Source organism: Vulpes vulpes, chromosome 13 (genome assembly GCF_048418805.1).
Source record: "Vulpes vulpes isolate BD-2025 chromosome 13, VulVul3, whole genome shotgun sequence".
Lineage (NCBI taxonomy): Eukaryota > Metazoa > Chordata > Mammalia > Carnivora > Canidae > Vulpes > Vulpes vulpes.
In genome coordinates, this window is record NC_132792.1 from 120,017,476 (window position 1) to 120,037,512 (window position 20,037).

Here is a 20,037-nt window from a genome sequence, read left to right on the forward strand (position 1 = left end):
ACGTATCCGTGCTGGCAGATGAACCCAGGAGGACTCCCCACCCGCAGCGAGGTCCTTGCGCAGGCCGACGGCCACGCCAGTGCAGAGGCCACGGTTGTGCCAGACTGTCCTCATGGTCGTGGAGCTCCTGTGACAGCGGGGCTAGCCAGCCAGGCCCCCACTCCACCCCCACTCCCGACAGCGCTCTCTGGCTGGATGCGCTCTACTGAGGCAGCAGAGAGGCTGGAGCTCAGGGGAACCCGTGTCCACCAGGGGACCAGGAGAAGCCCAAGAAAGGAGCAGGCCTAGTAGAGGAAGTACATCTTTGGGGGCAGGGACAGGTGGGGGGAGTGTGACACCTGAATGCACAGAAGCTACAGAATGCTGTTAGCTGAGCTCAGGCCTCAGGTGGGGGGCTGCAGGCTCTGCCCCCTGCTGCCCTGGCCTCCCCCCAAGCCGGGCAATACCTCACCTGGGAAGTTTGAGCAGGTAAGGCAGGTGAGCCCCAGCTACCTGATCCCCCCCCACACCTTACCTGGAAAGTTCGCACAGCCCCCAGCACTGGAGCCCCGTGTCCAGCGGCCGTTGAACAGAACCAGGTTCCATTTGTGCAGCTCCTCACTGCTCAGGGAGTCTGGGGACAAGTTGCAGATCTCCAGCCGAGAGAACTGGCCCAGGAAATCCAAAAATGACATCCTGGGGGCAGAGGGACCAGAGGGCTATGGGTCTGCAGGCCAGGGCTATGGGAGAGGGGGGTATACCTGCTGGCCCTGGACAGAGCAAAGGCTGCAAGGCCGCTGTCCACATCCCCAGCCACTGTGGAGTCTCCGTTTTATCAGAGCCCCCATCACACATCTAACGACCAGGCACAGGGACCAAGCCATAAATGGCCCCTGCCCCTGGGGTTGGGCACCTCAGAGCCTGCAGAGGCATCCTCCCATTTAACTCAGCCCAGCAGAGATGTCCTACCACCACGCCCTGTCCAAGGGGCATCCCTGTTATCTGCCCTAACTCAGCAGTGAAGGAAGTCACCCTGTCTCGGGGCTAAGCCCAACTCAGAGAGAGGTCAGTAGTGCTCTCTGCCTCGATGGAACCCAGATGGCAGGGTGGCAATGCTTCGGACACGCAGGCCCAGAAGTCGGACCACACAGGGCAAAAGGGAGAAGAAGGGAAGCCCCCAGTGGGAACCACGTCTTCGAGTTCCTGATCCCCCTGTCGGACTGTGAAGGCCAGCCCCCGCAGACCACGCTCACCAGAACTCCCCGTCCTCGGCTCTCCGGTCCAGCTCCTCCTTCTGCCTGGGGTCTATGTCGTTCCACTCTGGTGCACTGGGGGAAAGCATAAAACTAAAATTTTTAAAAAGCAAGGCAGAGACAGCCATCCGTGAAAGTTTTGCTGCAGTCCCTGCTGCTTAGGGCAGCTAGACGTCCCCGAGGGCCAGAGATGGATAGGAGCCAAACCCCAGGGGGCAGGGGTAGGTCAGATGAATGGGGTGGGTGGCACCCAGGGAGGGACGCAGACCAAGGACATGGACTCCAGCAGTGCAGCAGGGACTTGCCCTAATTTCACTCCCGAAGAACCTTCCACTTCTAATAGATACCAAGGCCCTGATATCAGGGCCAGAGTCCAAGACTGGAGGCATAAGAGTGCCTGTCAGGGGCACGGGCAGGTAGCCCATGGGCACGTCCACCAGCAGGTTGTCATTCTGGGCACGTACACACCATCCACGTCCCGAGCCACCGACAGTGGCATTCAGGCCCAGTCGGTGGCAATGTCCCTCAGGTCATGTCACCCATGAGCCCTCCCACTGGTGGCCTTTCTGTGGCAATACTCACTACTTCATTCAAACACCATCTCCAGCACCTGACCTTTACCAATCAAGGTTTCTTAAAGTATGTGTGCAAGTCTAGGAACTGAGCAGTATCAAGACCCATCTTAAAAAACCAGCCCCTGGGCAGCCCTGGTGGCTCAGAGGGTTAGTGCTGCCTTCAGTCCGGGGTGTGATCCTGGAGACTTGGGATCAAGTCCCACATCGGGCTCCCTGCATGGAGCCTGCTTCTCCCTCTGCCTGTGTCTCTGCCTCTCTCTCTCTCTGTATCTCTCATGAATAAATAAATAAAATCTTTAAAAAAAGAAACAAAACAGCCCCTTCCTTGGATGCCTTCAGCAAAACGTGAGACCCTCCCCTCCCTGCATGGAAGCCCAGGTGCTCGGAACCCAGGGGTCATGCAGGGAAGCACCCAGGACCCCTTCACCTCATAGAAACATTAATCCATCAGACCCAAATCTCAGATGGTGCTTGTTATAAACAAAGGGTAGGGACAAGTTGGAGAATCTGGATCTGACCTAAATCTCCCAGTTGGATTTTTGAAACTAAAACAGAAATTAAGTGGTTTAATTTAACTGGATATTAGGGTGATTTGGGGGTGTGGCTCAGAGAGGCAGAGTCCTCCTGCCCCACCGGCTGCTCTAGATACGGCCTAGGTTGTGTCTCCAGATGCTGGAACGTGGTCCTCTCCCGCCACCGCCTGCCCCTCACATCTGTCCCAGCCTCTTAGAGGGGGCGTCAGGGAAGGAGACAGGGCCAGAGAAGCCCTCTGGGCAGCTTGCTAAACAGCTGTCAGCTAAAATGGCTGAAACTCAGACTGTTGATTCCATTCATCTGGGACATCCTTTCTGGGCACTTGGCAGGATGGAAGTCTTGGGTTTTGCTCAAACTTATGCAGCAGAATCAGCATCTGCAGCCCTAGACACACGTTTGTCTGTGGCACACCCCTGAAGGGAAGCACACAGGTATGGGCAGTGATGGGCAGTGTGGGTACACGAGACAAAGCCCCCTCCAAGAGCCCTCCTGCCATCACGGGGTACGGGCAGCACAGGGAGGCTCCCGCAAGGTTGAAAACAGAGCAAAAGGGGCTTCTCTCCACTTCCAGTGGCCCTTCCTCCATGGCGGGAAGCCTGCTGGCTCTCCGTGACCTCATCAGGAAAGAGCCACACCTGCCCCCTCATGAGCAAGTGATACTGCCTGCCTGCTACTGCCCGCTAGGCTCTGGGGTTGGATCCCACTTCCTAAGCTCAGAGCTGGAGGGCATGGCCTTTGTCAGAGAGGCCAGGGTCTGTGCAGAGGGAGGCACCTGATCGTGCGGGTCCGGCCTCCCGTTGGGGTCAGCATGGTGTGGCAGGTGGGAGACAGGCAAACCTTTCAGTGACTGAGCTGCCAAATCTGCACACACCGAGCAGAGACCCAGAAGCAAAGGCTCCAGCTACATGGTGCTGCTTTGCTTTTCTCTGCTGCAGCCACGCAATACTCCTTCTGGAACAGGCTGTGCACAGAAAGTGCTGCCACGCTGGCTGTGCCATTGGCCTCATGAGGACCGTGCTTTGCGGCAAGATGCCTTTCCACCGGGGGAGGTGAGGACAGGGAGACAGAACCTACTCATCACTCCAGGCCCCGGTCCACTCCACTTCGCCCCATGGATTCCGGAGTCTGATCAGCTTCTCGGGACGGCCCCGGAAATCCACCTGCAAGGTCCACATGGGAAATGACCTGAGCCGCTGGGGCCCCGCTGCCCCCTGCCCGGGTCTGCCCCCAGAGGGCTTGCACTTAACATGTCAAATGTCCCCAAACAAGCACACCTTTCTTTCCTTCTTTCTTTCTTTCTTTCTTTCTTTCTTTCTTTCTTTCTTCCTTTCTTTCTTTCTTTCTTCCTTTCTTTCTTTCTTTCTTTCTTTCTTTCTTTCTTTCTTCCTTCCTTTCTTTCTTTCTTTCTTTCTTTCTTTCTTTTCACAAGCAAACCTTTATTTTAACACATGTTTTCCAGACATGGCTAACTGCTTTATTTTCCACAATTGGGTTGAATGAACAGTGGGTCCAGCTCACAAACAAGTTTGTGTCAACTTTAACTTGCATTTACAGTTGCCCAAGACTGACTGGGCTCTTTTACAGGAGACTTAATGGTAATAAATGGCTTCCAAACAAACGCCAAGAGTACACAGGGGTCCATGTGCACTGAGCACGTGCTCTGGAGAAGACATGGCGTGAAGTGTTTCAAACGCACTGTCGCCTCACTCCAAACTCTTGGGGGTCCTAGGAGCTGAGTGCTGTCACTCTTTATTCTATGGCTCAGAAATCCTAGAGTCAGGGGCACCTGGGTGGCTCAGCCATTGAGTGTCTGCCTTCGGCTCAGGTTGCGATCTCTGGGTCCCACATTGGGCTCCCTGCATGGAGCCTGCTTCTCCCTCTGACTGTGTCTCTGCCTCTCTCTGTGTGTCTCTCATAAATAAATAAATAAATAAATAAATAAATAAATAAACAAATAAAAAACTAAAAGAAGAAGAAGAAAGGAAGAAGAAGAAGAAGAAGAAGAAGAAGAAGAAGAAGAAGAAGAAGAAGAAAGGAAGAAGAAGAAGAAGAAAGGAAGAAGAAGAAGAAGAAGAAGAAGAAGAAAAGAAGAAAGGAAGAAGAAGAAGAAGGAAGAAGGAAGAAGAAGAAAAGAAGAAGAAGAAGAAGAAGAAGAAGAAGAAGAAGAAGAAGAAGAAAGAAGAAGAAGAAAGAAGAAGGGAGGAGGGGAGAGGGAGGAGGAAAGAAATCCTAGAGTCAGAGGTGGGACGTCACCCGAGGCCAGTAAGTCATAGAGGGGAGATGGGCCCCCAGGCAGCCGTCTGCAAAGCCCACACTTGGAAACCCACACCTTCCCCTGCTATTTACTGAATGCTCACTAGAGCACGGTGCTCTCACCCTTCACACACCCACACACACAATGAATGCCAGGTGTCCTACTTCCCTTTGGTCGTCCATCATACCCACGCTTACACACACATGCACTTGGAAACTGACTGCACTAAAAAGCATGTTTGCAAAACACAAACGTATGAACCATTTTAACATCCGTGCCATTTTAACATGTAACAGAAACTGAGATCCCATCACATTTCCCTTTTTGCCTTGGCCATCGGGAAACCCAAAGCAAAATTCATTTTTCAACAGTAGCACTGCTTGCTCCTGGATTGTCTGGTGTATTTTACCCACATGGTATGCTTTGATTGTGTCTGGCTCTTCTCTATAAGTCACTGCAAATTCTTTTTCAAAGTGGGCAGAATATAGTAAATAAAAATACTGAAAGCCATGGCCCATGCTTTCTGCTGGGGCTGGAGAGTATGGAATGCTGTCATTCCTTCCCACTATTGTACCCCATCCTTTGTCCCCTTGGGGGTCCCTCGGGTTCTCCATTGCTTTGCTGGGATGCACATACACATCTTAGAAGGAAGAGAGAATCTGACAATCTCTACAACTTTCCCTGACACCTTCCTCCCACCCCACAGCCACACCTCAGAGGGGGCCTGCATCTCACTGGAGCCCACAGGGTTGACACTCAGACAGGCTGTGTTATCAGTCTACGAGTGGGTGCGAGTCAGAAGGTTACAACGAGCAAGAGTAACCCCTGCGTGGGTAGCATCAGGGGTAGCCAGAGAAGGGCCTTAGCGGGCAGGGAAGCTGTCAGGGGTGACCTACCCCTTCACCTCCCCTGCCCAGTTTACCTCTATGACTCCAGTGACAGAGTATGCATGGCTTTTCACCAGCTTGTGGCGGGTGGTGACCTCTGCTCCTGCTTCAGCTGCACTGGAGACCTGATTGGGAATGAAGTCCACTGATACTGGCTGACCCCAACCCTGACTCCTACCCCAACCCTGACCACGACCCCAACACTGACCATGACCCTGACCCTGATCCCAACCCCAACTCTGACCACAACCTTGACCCTGACCCCAATACCAACCCTGACCCTGACCCCAGCTCTGACCATGACCCCGACCCTGACCACAACCCCGACCCTGACCCCGACCCCAACCCTGATCCCAACCCCAACTCTGACCACGACCCTGACACTGACTGCAACCCTACCCTGATCCCAACCCCAACTCTGACCACGACCCTGACACTGACTGCAACCCTACCCTGATCCCAACCCCAGTTCTGACCACGACCGCGACCCTGACCACAATCCCGACCCTGACCCTGACTCTAACCCTGTCAGGGCTGGCCCTATGGTGCTTTCTGAGGACAGGCCCCCATGCAGCCCTGGGGTGCAGGTGTGGCCTTGACCACCCCACACAGCCCCTCTGAGCAGGCCTGGAGCTCCAGGCAGGTACCGTGTGGCTGCCAGGGCTGGAGCATGGCTTCAGGCTTTAAGTGCCACCACAAATTGGAGGTGTCACCTACTCTCCCAGAGTGACCCCGTGCTGCCTGAAGACCAACTATCCAAGCCGGCTGCTCCGGGCCAGGCTGCTTCTCCAGAGTCTGCACTGAGTGGGCCTCCCTGAGTCTTCTTCCTCTGGCCTCTCTCTGGGCCCCGAATCATCTCTCCAGCAAACACACACTTAGGCGGAGATCTTGCAGGTCGTGTGTCCCAGACCACTGGGTCAGGGCAGGAGAGGGGCGGGACCACAGGCAAGCTCCAGTGTCCACACTTCCCCAGGGCCTGGCAGCCAGCCCCCCAGGGAGGACACGCACCCTGGTTCCAGCACCACTGCCCTCTTCCTCCAGGATCTCACAGCCCATCAGGTGTGCATGCCCCTCAAATATCTGTTTCCTAAAGCCCCACAGTTACTAAGCAGACAGGGGACAGCGGAGGTGGGAGGTGGGAGGTGGAAGGTGGGAGGTGGGGCCTGGGATCCAGCCAGGGAGGCTGGGGCTCCCACAGTAAGCCTGCTCCCCCTTCCTCCCACTAGTAAGACCCGCCCATTCAGCCCCAGACACTGCTCTGACCCCCTCCCTGCCAAACTGGGAAGCAGAGACGCCAAGCTGGCTCACATGGATGGAGCAGGCCAGCAGAGAGCCCGCGCGGAGGGCCTTCTGGATGATCTGGAACAGGCGGGCCGGAGGCTTCTTCAGGTCGTAATACTCAGAGATGCCGCCCGTGAGGTCCTCAAACCCCTCGACCGTGGACCCTCCAGTGAGAGCCTCATAGGAACCGTTGAGCCTGTGGGAAGAGAAAGAAGAGTGAATCATCCACCAGCGAGGGGACCACGTGGGCTGGAGCTGGGCTGCGGAGTGGGCTGGAAGGGAAGAGAGGGTGCTTTGCCCGTTTTGTGTTAGGCCAGCAGGGTGCTCCAGGCAGTTTGCAGGAACGAATCTCAGGCCGCTTTGCACCAAGCCACCCACCCACCCAGTCCTGGAAGAAGCCAAGTGCAGCCTTCGCAGCGCTGACCCTGGCTTCCTGGGCTCCTGGTGATTAGGAGCACGGGCAGGGATGGGGGGCCCCTCCATCAAGGCTGAGAGTGCCCCCGGGGCTTGCTCCGGGAAGAGGGCTGGGGAGGAATGGGGTTGCAAGACAGGGTGAGTGGCACGCATCAGGAGAACCCAAGAGAAGTCTTCTGGCCAGCAGGAAGGGGGATGAGCACTGCGTAGGGCATCCCCATGGAAGTGCACCCGTGCCCTTCCTCTTCATCATTCTGACATTGGGGTCTGTATGAAGAGACAGCAGAGGCAGCAAGCAGCTGCAGGGTTTGCCCCCTTAACCCTCTATGGGGGCAGAGCCGAGCTCTGAGCTCTTGGCCTCTGGGTCTGGGTGCTGAAGCGACTTGGCACAGAGCAGGTGCAGTCCACCAGAGAGACAGGGGCTTCAGCTCCAAACCATGTACTTACTTGGCATAGGCCTTCTCCAGCAGAGCTCCCCAGAACTCATTGCCTGTCTCCGAGTGCAGGAAGAGCAGCTCCCCATCCTTGCTGGGCAGCCTGTCGTCCACCACCACCTCCACCCACTCGCCGTACTGCCAGAACTGTGGGTGCACAAACACAGGGCAAGGTCCCCTCAGAAAGCACTGGGCAGATGGACATGCAAGTGAGGACCTCGACGAGCTCCAAGCTCCTGGGGCAGGATCACGTCCCAACCACGCTCATAGCAGAGGCCAGAGGACACAGGAAACATGGCATCCAGCCTGTGAGTCTGTGGAGAAGCAAACTTGCCCGCATGGCACAGCGGGTGACGCCTCAGGGCCCTCACCCCAAAGGGGCTTTCCTCATCAAGGCCACACGGCTAGGGAGGGCAGGATGCGTGGGGGTGGTGGTTCTCAGACCGAGGGAGCACCAGGATCCCTGGGAGGACAGTGGGACATGAGCTGCTGCGTCTCTGATCCTGTCACCTGTGGGTGGGACCCAAGGGAATGGAAAGGACCCCTGAATGACCCGGATCTCAACAGTGAGGGCCAGCTGATACACACACTGGTTTCAATAAATACAGCTCAGTCCTTAAAAGTGTGTGTTCTTTTCCTTATGATTTTCTTCATGACATTTTATTTTCTCTGAGCTACTTTATTCTTTTTTTTTTTTTAAGATTTTATTTATTTATTCATGAGAGACACACAGAGAGAGAGGCAGAGACACAGGCAGAGGGAGAAGCAGGCTCCACGAAGGAAGCCCGATGTGGGACTCCATCCTGGGTCTCCTGGATCATGCCCTGGGCCTAAGGCAGGAGCTAAACCGCTGAGCCACCCAGGGATCCCTGAGCTACTTTATTCTAAGAACACAGAGTATGGTACACGTGACATACAAAATCTGTGCTAATGGACTGTTTGTGTTCTTAGGGAGGCCCTGGCCAGCTGCTGGCTGTCAGCAGTGAAGACCTGGCGGAGTCCAAAGTGACACACAGACTTTTGACTGCACCCCGTCCCCCACGTTATTCAAGGGTCGCCTGTGGGGTCAAGGGCCGTGAGCACAGTACCTGGAAATGAAAGATCCCCGCGTAGTTCTGCTGGAAGTCCTGGCCCCTGGGCACCACTCGGTGAAGCAGCTCCTGATTCAAGGTCAGGGAGGCAAGGGCCGCCAGCAGCCAGCAGTCACCTGCAACGGGCCGCAGGGACACCCTGGTCAGCTGGCCACAGGCCCCTGCCCCGTCTGACCCTCAGCGTCCCGTTCAGTCCAACCCCTTCCAGGTTGGATGGGCCCTGTTCCTCCGGCATTGGAAGGTCACGGGAGGCTCCTGCCGCTCAGGGAACATCCTGTCTTTAGGATGAGAAGTTCTCTGCCCCTCCATCATCCCTGGATACTGACCACTTCACCCCAAAGCACCCGATCACTAGAGTGGAGAATGCAGATAAAGAAAATAATATGGATCCCACCCGTGTCTTGGCTTTCCTCCATCCCGCTCCCACGGAGAACCCACCCTCCAGTCAAGCTTGGTTACGCACTAGCACCGGTCATTGGCCCCGGCAGCCCTCTGTCCCCACACTGGCAGGTTCTCACTGCGGTGCCAGCTGTCCCCTCTCCCCTTCCCCTTCTCTGCAGCCACGAGTCCCTCTGCTTCTAAAAACCCATCACCCCCCTCCCGCGGTGGCTCCAGAACCAGTGTAGAGGTGGACTCCAGGTCCAGAGTCCCCAGGAGGTGGCCGACATATCCTCGGGGCCCAGTGAACACCTGATGAATAAAAATAAATAAGCAAGCATCCGAATGACTTGACAGATTACGGTTTGTTCTTGTGCAAACCCCCGGTGACCCCTTGCACATTTGCTCCTGAGTCTCCCTGGCCTGCGGGGCCATGGAGCCCAGGAGGACAGGTGCTGGGCCTGACAGGTCCCTCCTCTGCCAGCATCCAGGGCGCAGGCAGGTAATGAGGGAAGGCTCCCTGGCACAGGCACGGGCGCTGACGCAGGGTGCCCTCTGCACGGACGTCCTCGCTGCTGGCTCCGCGGCCTCCAGCAGCCCTCCCCGAATACTCCGCAGACATTACATTAGAATCCAAGGCACCCCGGAGACTCCATGGCCCTGGGTTGCTGACATCAAACAGGGCTGCCCAGCTGGCGGAGTTCAGTTTTCTTTTCATCTGCTCACTTATGACCTCTCACAGGTCCTCCTGGTGCCAGTGGCCAGTGCAGGGCTCGGAGCAGGGGCTGCACGCGCAGGTGTGTGGATTTCCACCAGGGCCCACATCAGGTGTGAGTGGACTGTCAGGACCGGAATGCATCCAAATAAGCATGTTCCCTTCCAAACAGTCCTCGTGGGAGGAAAGACATTTATTCTGCTGCTCAGAATATTTCAGGAACTTGTTTGGGGACCTGCCTTGAAGCCCGTGGCACATTTGCTGGATTCCTCTCAGGGGGGACACGGCTTTGAACTTTGACCCTAGTTTTAATTTCCAAAAGCAGCCAAGGGGCTGTTTGGGTACAAAAGGCTTCCGGTGGGATCCCTGGGTGGCGCAGAGGTTTGGCGCCTGCCTTTGGCCCAGGGGTCCTGGTGCATGGAGCCTGCCTCTCCCTCTGCCTGTGTCTCTGCCTCTCTCTCTGTGTGACTATCATAAATAAATAAAATTTTTTTTAAAAAAAAAAGGTTTCTGGTGGTGAATAAGGTGGGCGGAAAAACCAGAGAAAATCTTGATGGGTAAGTTCCTCCTCGCTGGCCACCTTCCAGCAAAATCCAGCCGTGAGTTAGAGCTAGAATGGGGGGCCTGTGGTCACTGACCTCAGGGGCAGTCGGGGAACCAGTTGAGCTTTGTTTTTCTTATCCTTACTCGGGTTATACATGTAGTGGGTTTAATCAGTTATTAAAATAATAAAGTGATTTTTAAATTCCACTTAAATATTGATCCTCTAGGGCCCTGCCCGCATGGCATCCAGGAACTCCCAGTAAACGCCAAACAGACCTAACCCTAGCAGTGAGACACTCAGTCAGAGAGGTTTTAAGTCCACCAAGAGACAGTCATCCTGAGTCAGGCTTTGTTAGAACAGAATTGCTACATCAGAAATTCCCTTTACATCTCAAATTCAGAGCCTGAAGGTTGAACACCTGGGTAGCAAGAACTCAAGCTCTAGCTTGTGGGTGCTTTCCAAACATGGAAGGGATACATGGGGCTGCCTCTGGGCCACCAGCAGAAAGACAGGGGAAGAAGCAGGGATGGAGCAAAGGTCAGGTCCTGGGACTTCTAAAGTAGCCCCTCAGGAAGGCTCAGCAGTGGCAGGAGCAGGAACAGTAGTAAAGCAGCAGAGGCTGAAGACGAAGCCAGAGCGGAGGGCATCCGTGCCTGGCCTGGCACTGGGGACCCGGGAGCAGGATGATGGTGGCCACACAGAGCCTGGGGGCAGGGAGAGGGGAGATGGCATAGCCTCAGGGACTCCTGCCCATGGGGAGCAGGGACTGGGCAGGTCAATCCCACCCAGAGCTGTCAGGGCTGCAGGCTCAGGCCAGGGAGCCCCCGGGACCCCGACTATAGGAGGGGAATGGGCTGACACCGCACAGTCAGACCTCCCGGGGGCAGCAGGACCCCCACCAAGGGCACCAGCTGGCCCCAGACACCGTGATTTATAACAACAAATGCTTGCTGGCTCTTGGGTCCATTTCTGGGCTCAGAGCTCCCAAAACCTAGGCAGGTTTCTAGGCAGTGGGAGAAAGTATGGTTCTCTTGTTATGTTAACGGGGTGGCTCTGGAAAGCCCCTCGGTGACCCAAGTGGTTGCCAGGAGAACAAGCCAGGAATGAGTGGGCTGATCTCCCAATGCCACCCTCCCCCACACACACCTGGGAACCCATCGTCAGCAGCCAAGGATTCCGCCCATTAGGCATCTGTCCTGAAGCTTCCTAAAAACCCAGAGGCGGGGGCTCAGGAAGCTTCCAGGGAGGTGCACAAATTCAGGGAGGTCAGCACCCCTTCCCCAGACTTCACCCTGTGCTGGCTCCCTCTACCTGGCTGGCCCCAAAGTGCATCCTCTTATAGAAACCCTGCAAAAGATGTTTCTCTGAGCTCTGGGAGCCCGAGGAGGGGTTGTGGGACCCTCCCACGTACAGCCAGGTGATCCCAGAAACAGAGACCGGCATCGGAGGCATGGGGGCCAGTCTGACAACCCCTCAGGGCAGACTGCATCAGAGCTGAGATGGCCAGACACGCCACTGGTGTCGTCCTTCTCCCACTGGCCTTCCTCGTGTCCAGGCACCATCATGGGGAGGCTGTAGAGGGGCAGGTCTTTAAGCAGCAAAAAAATCAACCCAAAAGGTCAATCGAATGAGGAACATTTATCCAAAAGCGGAGACAAGCAGGAACACCTACAATCGGCCCGCTGGTTTGCATTTCCCTCCCACTCGTGGTCAGCGGGAGTCAGGTGGCCAGTGGAGAGCGGTCCCAGGGAGCAGGCAACGCTGTGCGACTGCACGTCTGAACCTGATGCAGATTCTGACCGGCTCACAAGTGCTTGTCTTGTAAAAATCCACCTTTGCTGTTTGTGGGCATCCGAGGCCGGGTTCACAAGCAGGTACTGTTCAGCTCTGACCTTGGTGCCAAGCAATCCCAGGTGTCACCCTCCCTGTCCCCCTGCCCTCCTGCATCATCCTGCCTCTGGCTGCAGTTAAAACATGCACACCTGTGGCTTCCCCTGCTTAACTCGCCGGCCACACTGATGGTCACCGGCAGCAGGCCATGGGCCGCAGACATGTCACGGACCCAGACCCCAGGGTGAGATGCTAATTGAAGGAAACCTCATCAGTATGAAATTGTCAGAAGGGATTTGAGAACGAGTATTTGATTACTCAGGAGAAGATCTTAGGACCTGGCCATTCTGCCACTGATGGCGCAAACACGGAGAGAGAACCCGGCATCTATTAGTACCACGTAAGACCAGAACCAGATTTGGATCTTGGATCTACGGCCTTAGTTAGTGAAGCTCCTGTGACATGAGTGAATCCAACTACAGCAGAATCTCCCAAACCAGTTGGCTGGCACTGCGGGCTGTGCAGTTCTGGGTTGGGGGGCTGTCCTGTGCTTTGCAAGGTGTTCCCCAGCCTCCTAGGTATCCACCCACTAGGTGCCGGGTGACCTCTTGACCTCCTACAGGCTCTCCGAGCCCTGTGATTATAATCCATTCTTCCTTTCCTCCAAACCATGCCAATCCCTGCCCTCACCCTTGCCTGCTCACCTGCAAAGGCAAAGCTAGACACTTCTGAACCTGAGAGACAGGAGCTGGACTGGATTCCCTGCCCTGCACCGCAGCCCCAGCCTCCTCTGTGTCACCCCTCTGCCCTCTCCCCAGGCTCCGCCCAGGAGCACAGACACCTGGCAGCCTGAGACATGCGGCTCCAGCTTAGACTTGGCCTCTGGCATCCTTGGCCCTGAGATCATCATCACCTGCTCGCTGACCACAGGTGACCGAACCTGCAGATAAAGAGCATCCTATAACTTTGGTGTTTCTGTAAACACATCTCAGAGCCAGCCTCAAGGAAGTCATCCGCTTACTGCATTTACTTACAATATCCTTTGGATCCAAACACAAGAAAAGGCTAGAAGCCAGGTCTAATGGAGAAAGAAATAAAAAGGTGACACAAAGATTCCCTGCTAGCTCTGGGGGAGGCTGCAATGCTCCCTGCCCCATGGGCCAATGGTGGCCCTTAACAGAGTGCTCTGGGGTGGCCAGCACAGGTTGTCAGATGCCCTGACAGGTGATCATAAATGGGGCAGTACACCCAGATCAGTGCAGGGGGTCCTGAGGTTTCCAGGGGCACATACGTGAAGGGATCCTTGAGGTGCATCAGATGTTCCACACGGATCACAGATGTGAGGGTGGCCCTCCAGCCTCAGAGGTAGAGATGAGGCGAGGTGAGCTCATAGGCGACAATGCCCAGGGGGTGGGCAGACAACGAGGCGCTTTGGGCTGGGGACAGTATCTGAGTACAGTGTCTAAGAACAAGGAGACCCAGAAGACGTGTAACTCAGGGGGGAGGGCGGGGGCAGGGACCCCGGACGGGCCGTGGGCAGCCCCAGAGAGAGCAGTTTTAACCAGCGGCCAGTGCGGCAGACAGCCAGCACGGCCCACGGCCGACGGGAGCATGAAAGCCGGTGAGAACACGGGATATCGGAAGGCACATTGTTGATGTGTGATTTATGATGTCGTGAGGCAAAGGGTTCAGGGCAACCCGCCAAGAACTTGGCAAAGCTCACCAAGCCCGGCCGTGCCCCAGGTGCTCTGGATTTCAGGGGTGTGCGGGACAGGTGCCCCACACAGCACACAGGACCCCAGGGTCACTAACCGCCCCCACCAACCACAGGAGCTCCCGCTGCCTGGGAGCAGAGCCGGGGTCAGCACACCCCCCATCACTACACCTGGTGAGCGGTATTTGGCAGCTGTGACAACCGAGCCAGGGGCCACAGGCAGGTGTCCCCATGTGTGCCCCTTCCACTTGGGACACTGAGCTGAACACTGCTGCTGCTGGTGGGCCCAGAGATAGAACAGGGGCCCCTGAGGAGGTGTTTCCGGTACGCTGCAGGGCAGTGCAGACATGACCCAGAGTAGGGAGAGGGCAGGATCGCAGACCTGAGTCCCCTCCACGCTCTCCTCATGTTGGCATATTTTCCTTATTCTTCTGCCCATTGCCACTGCCCCTTCATGTAGAGCTCTCCCCTGTTGGTGCTGGGGGAGCCGCGCAGTCCTGGGAGTGAGCCCAGGACCGAGGCTGGACTGACTACGTGGCCTTCCCTGAAGTCACTGAGCCCAAGCAGTGAGCAGAGACCCAGAGTCTTTCTCTGAGCTTGTGAAACCAGAGTTGTTTCCCAACATCGCCAGGATAAATAAAGTCTGGAGCATGGATGATCACGTGTCCTGCTGTATGGAGACTGTCCAACACGGAGGGAGGCCGACCCCGAAAGACCAGCAGAGCTGACGCCAGCAGGCAGAGCTCCGCTCCTGAAACAACCAGGCTGCCCCCTTTCCAGGCCTACTTGGATGAGCTGATAAAGTTCCCCTTTCTCCCTCAGCTACAGGGCTGGACTTCAACCTCCAGTGACCAGAGGAGTCCTGGCCAAGGTGCAGGCGTGACTTCCCGTATGAGGGCCACAAAGCCAGACACGCGGGCTTCATACATAGGCCAGAGTCCTCGAGATGGGGGGACGGACACATGGCCGGTGTGCGGGGCAGAGACAGAATGTGGGGTCCTGAGCAGCAGGGGACTGCTGAGAGCCCTGCTGGGCAAGAACATGCGTGGGGAATGGGCACCTGTGGACGCGTCCCAAAGGAATTAGGCACCCTGGCTACCCTGTCACCGAACCCTGAGCTGTCCTCACAACTAGGAGGCCGCGCTGGTGGGGTGCGCTGGGGGTCCCCCAGGGAGATGAAGCTCGGAGAGGCTGGGACCGCAGGGTGCCCCTCCCGAATGCCCACCCTGCCGACCCAGGCGCCTTGGGTTTGGCGGCGGGTTGCCAAAATACGCCCACTTGATGACCGGTGTGAAGCCAAAATCACGCTGCCCTCCCATAGACACCGAGCAGCCTGACAGGGACTCATCATCCACAATTTCCACACAACTATCTGGAGCAGCCAAATCTTTAGCATTACAGACTTCCCAGGCTTGATTTCCCTAGAATTCAGGCTCCCAGGGAAGGCAGCACCTGGACTCTAGGTGAGCAGGACCTCTGATGGGTGCCGCAGGCTCCCACCTCCGAGACAAGGGCCTGGCTGAGCTGGAGGGAGAAGATGCCGCCAGGACTGCAGCAGCGGTTGCTCAGGAGCGAGGACCAGCACCCCAACCACAGGACCACACTCCCTGCAACACGGGCTGTAACAGCCAAAGAGAAAACTAACTCAGAGGCCCCTTAGCAGAGGGGAGAGGGCCAGAGCGCGGGGCTGAGCAGTTCAGGCGCTCTGCAGAAAGAGCCACACGGTACCTTGCTAAGACGAACAAGAGCAAACAATATTGAGGTGCCCGGCAGCGTCCACAGTTTTCTGCCTCTGATGCAAGGAAGAACTGAAAGGAAAAATGAGAATTCGGATTTGCTTGATTTTGCTGAAAGGACAAAAGACCGGTCAGGGGTAGTGAGAGTCAGAAGAGGGAGGCCAGTAGGAAGCTGACTGTTCACAGCACACCTTGTGGGTATTTTAATGCATGAAGAGCGTGTTTTCAAAACAGTAATAAAATGGTAGACCAACTGTAAGCAGGAGGAAAAAAGTGTTTTAGAGCCGGGTGGCCCCCACTGTGTGGTGTCAGATTCTAAAGCACTGAACACTGTTGGTGGCGGCGCTCCCTGACTCCCCGTGCCAAGCACCACAGGTCTCATGGGGAGCCTCCCCTGGGGCCTCCACCCACCGCAGGATGACTCACAGGTGCTGTGGCTCTGCCCGCCCCCCCCCACCCCACACCCAGAGGCAGCCGCCATTCTACCCGCTGAGCCCTCAGCCCGGGGTACCTGCTGGCGGCCCTGCTCCCCTCCAGCCAGTTGGAGGCCCGTTCCTGGCCCCTGGGTGCGCACACTCACCATGGCAACACCCAGGCCTCTCTGCAAACTCTCTTCTTTCCCTGCTTAAAACTGTTCAAGGGAACTCTACTCAAGCCAACAATTAAAAAGCACTTATTAAACAGCTTTTCCAAAGTTAAAACATCTGTAACAAGAAGCTGTGAAAAGCGTAGCTGTGTTTCCATTGTATACATAAACCACATCTTCTTTATCCATTCATCTTTTGATGGACACCGAGGCTTCTTCCACAGTTTGGCTGTTGTGGCCATTGCTGCTAGAAACATCGGGGTGCAGGTGTCCTGGCTTTTCATTGCATCTGAATATTACTCAGCCATTAGAAACGACAAATACCCACCATTTGCTTCGACGTGGATGGAACTGGAGGGTATTATGCTGAGTGAAGCAAGTCAATCGGAAAAGGACAAACAGTGTATGTTCTCATTCACTTGGGGAATATAAATAATAGTGAAAGGGAATATAAGGGAAGGGAGAAGAAATGTGTGGGAAATATCAGGAAGGGAGACAGAACATGAAGACTCCTAACTCTGGGAAATGAACTAGGGGTGGTGGAAGGGAAGGAGGGCAGGGGGTGGGGGGGAATGGGTGACGGGCACTGAGGGGGACACTTGACAGGATGAGCACTGGGTGTTATTCTGTATGTTGGTAAATTGAACACCAATAAAAATTAATTTATTAAAAAAATAAAAATAAAAATAAAAAATTAAAAAAAAACAAAGCTGTGTTTCCCCGAGACACATGTTAATTGAGTTGAGCATTAGCTCTAAAAGGCAGAAGGAAAAGGAGCAGGACGCCGCCCCCGTGCCCCCGTGAGCCCCCAATGGCCTGAATGGCACAAGGGCTTGGGATCCAGGACCCACGCCCACGGAGGGTGCCCCCAACTCTCCCGAGGCTCGGCAAGCTCCGGTGGAGGGGGCGTCCACCTCACTCGGCCAGGCCAGAGCACGGGAAGCATTTGAAATAAAATGCCCAAGGATTTTGACTTCACAAAGGCTTCCAGCAGGCTGAAGAGAACAGGTTTTCTAGGCTGGAACAAGGAGGAACAAAAGGCGGGGACCCTCCTGAAGGGAAAGGGTTTTCGGGCTTGGGTAGATACTGAGCGTTTGTGTGCTTCGCTGATTTGCACCAGGTAGGATGGGCTCCCAGTTGCCTGCGTCTGCAGGTCCGGCCCTGCCGCCACCACTAGATGGAGGTCGGGAGCCCGGGAACTCCACTGGGGCCACACTGACCTCCAAGGCGTCAGCATCGTCAGCGTCGTGTGACTGGCACGGACTGGACCCCAGACCGAGCAGCCCTGGGGGCAGGAGGCCTGTCGGAGCAGGTGCTGACTGCTCTCACGGAATATCGGCTTCTCACGCTTGAGATCAGAACTTACCAAAAGGGCGGAATAAATGGTTTCCTAAGTGTGGGTGCATCTGATGCGAGGGAATGCGGGAGGCTGGCAGGGGGTCGCTCTTCTCCCGGGATGCTCGGCTGTGGGAGAGCTCAGCTGGAAAATGGATCCTTGTTTTCTTACTCATTTTAAAAGCATCTTTGGGGGCACCTGGGTGGCTCAGCAGTTTAGCGCCTGCCTTTGGCCCAGGGCGTAATCCTAGAGTCCCAGGATCAAGTCCCACATCAGGCTCCCTGCATGGAGCCTGCTTCTCCCTCTGCCTGTGTCTCTGCCTCTCTCTCTGTGTGTCTCTCATGAATAAATAAATAAAATATTTAAAAGCACCTCTGGTGACAGCCCACAATTACGTAGATGTGGCCACTCTATCGGGCAAATTATGCCCGCCTACAGCCAACTACCATCAGAGCACAGTGCAGCACGCTGTCCACGGCGCGCCTACAGCCCTGGTCCCTTCCTCTCGTGCAGGCCTGCAGAGATCTTCCCGGGGAAGCAATAGTCCCAGGGTCGCAGACCCAGGCCAGGAGCACCATCTCAGAAACACAGACCCACACGGAACATCACAGATGTGACATCAAGTCTCACGGCTTAATCTCACATTACTCATCACACACACTCCTGCCCCCTCCCACAACAAATAGGGCCATCCCCGGTCACTCACCTAGACTACCCTGGCAGATGTCCGTGCGCGTGGCTCCATCAACGATAAACTGGGGGTTGGCACACAATTCCTGAAAGCAAGTGGGACAAACACAGGTCACAAGACGCCCAGCACTGGTGGTAACAGGGGTCAGGGAACTTCCTGGTCAGAACTGAGCCTGTGGTGGGGCCAGGCCTCTTACTGCGCACCCCTCACACTGCTGCTGAGGACTCCACAGCCCAGTGAAGGGAGGGCAGCCAGGGTGCAGAGCACGGGTGCAGGGCAGTGGCGCAGGGCAGGGGTGCAGGGCAGGGGAGCAGTCCAGAGGTGCAGAGGAGCGGCCGCAGCCCACCACCTCACTGCCCACTAGCATCTGTTACTGTGCACGCTGCCTGGAGTGTGGGTGTGGACAGTGGTGAGAGAAGGGTAGAGGCAGAGGCCCACGCCCCTATTTACACAGAGATTTGATCAATGTTTCACACTTTAAATGCTGTGCACACTCATTAACTGCCTCATTAACAACATGAAGATGACCCCAGATGCTGAGGTGTCCCCAGTGCCGATGCCCCCAGGGGGAGAGCTCCAGGTTGGTGCTTTCATACACATGACCTGCACTTCCTCCACCCACGCCTGGCAAGGTTGCATCACCCCAGAGCACCACTGGGCCCTGTGAGGCACTTCCTTTCCCATTTCCCCAGCAGGACTTGTCAGGCATCGGCTCCGCACACGGCACCACTGCACATGGCAGCCAGGCAGGAGGGCAAGGTGGGGAAGGGAAGGAAGGAATAGTCCTTAGACTCCGGGCACGTCCAGCTACGTGGGAAACCAGGACTGACCTTCACAGGATGTCATAGCAACGAGTGCAAAGGGGGAACATGAAAAATGCCCAAGAGGGGGCACGTCTGGGAGGCTCCCTGGAGGAGAGAGGACTCCAGCTCAGCTCCCAAAGGACAGGGGCATCTGCCCAGCACCCAGGCAGCCTGTCGGGCCAAGCATGGACCCTTGAGGGGCAAAGAGGCCCCTGGGTGTGGCTGACCATGTGCACCAGAGGGCACAGAGAGGTGCCTGGCACCAGGACCCCGGGCTGTGCCTGGGTGGTGGACCCCATAGTGGCACAAACCTTCCAGCTCCTGCCTAAATGGATGGGAACAGTTCCTTTGGGCTGCCTTTCTTTTCTTCCAAGTATTAGAAAAACTCATTCACTTGTGTTTTGTTGAAAAAGTCACATATGCACGTAGGTTTTTAAAAAATGTTTAAGTAAATGATGTGGTAACATGGAAATCCCTTGTGTTCAGATTCCTTACTGTTCACATTTCCTACATATTCTTCCAGAAATTGTTCATGTAAAAGCACATTGACATGTGCATCCATTTTTATCACGAGTGTCTAGTATGTCCATTCCCAGCACAGAGCAAGCATCATGATTTCACTCTATGTCCCACCAGCTACTTCACCAGCCATCTGGTGGTGACCTTCAGCTCTGTTTGTTAGTTTCTGGCTCTTGCAGCAATTTAACCACATGCCGCCTGCCCACTGTCCTGCTGTGTCCCCCCAGCCAGAGAGCTCCATGGGGCCTCTGCACCCACATCTGCACACGCTCTGCCCTGACAAGTACAGCTGAACTGAGAATCCCAAAATCAGTCCAGAGGCAGCGGCTGGAGGAAGGACTGCAGCCCCAAAAGGAGGCCGGTCCCCTAACTTGCCACGCTACACCCTCCACATCTCCCCTAACCTAAGCTGGCCACTTCCTGGGTTCTTACTCTGCAGCTGGCATCACCTCACTCCCCTCTCTGCATTTCTCCTTGAGATTA

General features: G+C 55.7%; 1 protein-coding gene across 6 annotated transcripts in view; it reads right to left on the reverse strand.

Moving 5' to 3' along the window:
* The window catches only part of CAPN8 (calpain 8), a 46,071-nt gene that overhangs the window by 19,802 nt on the left and 6,232 nt on the right, over positions 1–20,037 (reverse strand). For 5 of the 6 annotated variants that reach the window (XR_011996294.1, XR_011996293.1, XR_011996292.1 and 2 more), the window contains 8 exons: positions 18,248–18,317; positions 8,700–8,818; positions 7,625–7,758; positions 6,791–6,959; positions 5,518–5,607; positions 3,416–3,501; positions 1,233–1,307; positions 515–675 (listed from right to left, as the gene is read on the reverse strand). Coding sequence is in view for 3 of the 6 variants with exons in the window: in XM_072732649.1 (XP_072588750.1) it covers positions 515–675; positions 1,233–1,307; positions 3,416–3,501; positions 5,518–5,607; positions 6,791–6,959; positions 7,625–7,758; positions 8,700–8,818; positions 18,248–18,317 (904 nt within the window). In the remaining 3 variants the exon portion in view is untranslated. Of the gene's footprint in view, positions 1–514; positions 676–1,232; positions 1,308–3,415; positions 3,502–5,517; positions 5,608–6,790; positions 6,960–7,624; positions 7,759–8,699; positions 8,819–9,165; positions 9,289–18,247; positions 18,318–20,037 lie in introns of those variants that run through there. The other variant, XM_072732650.1, reaches the window with a different exon arrangement.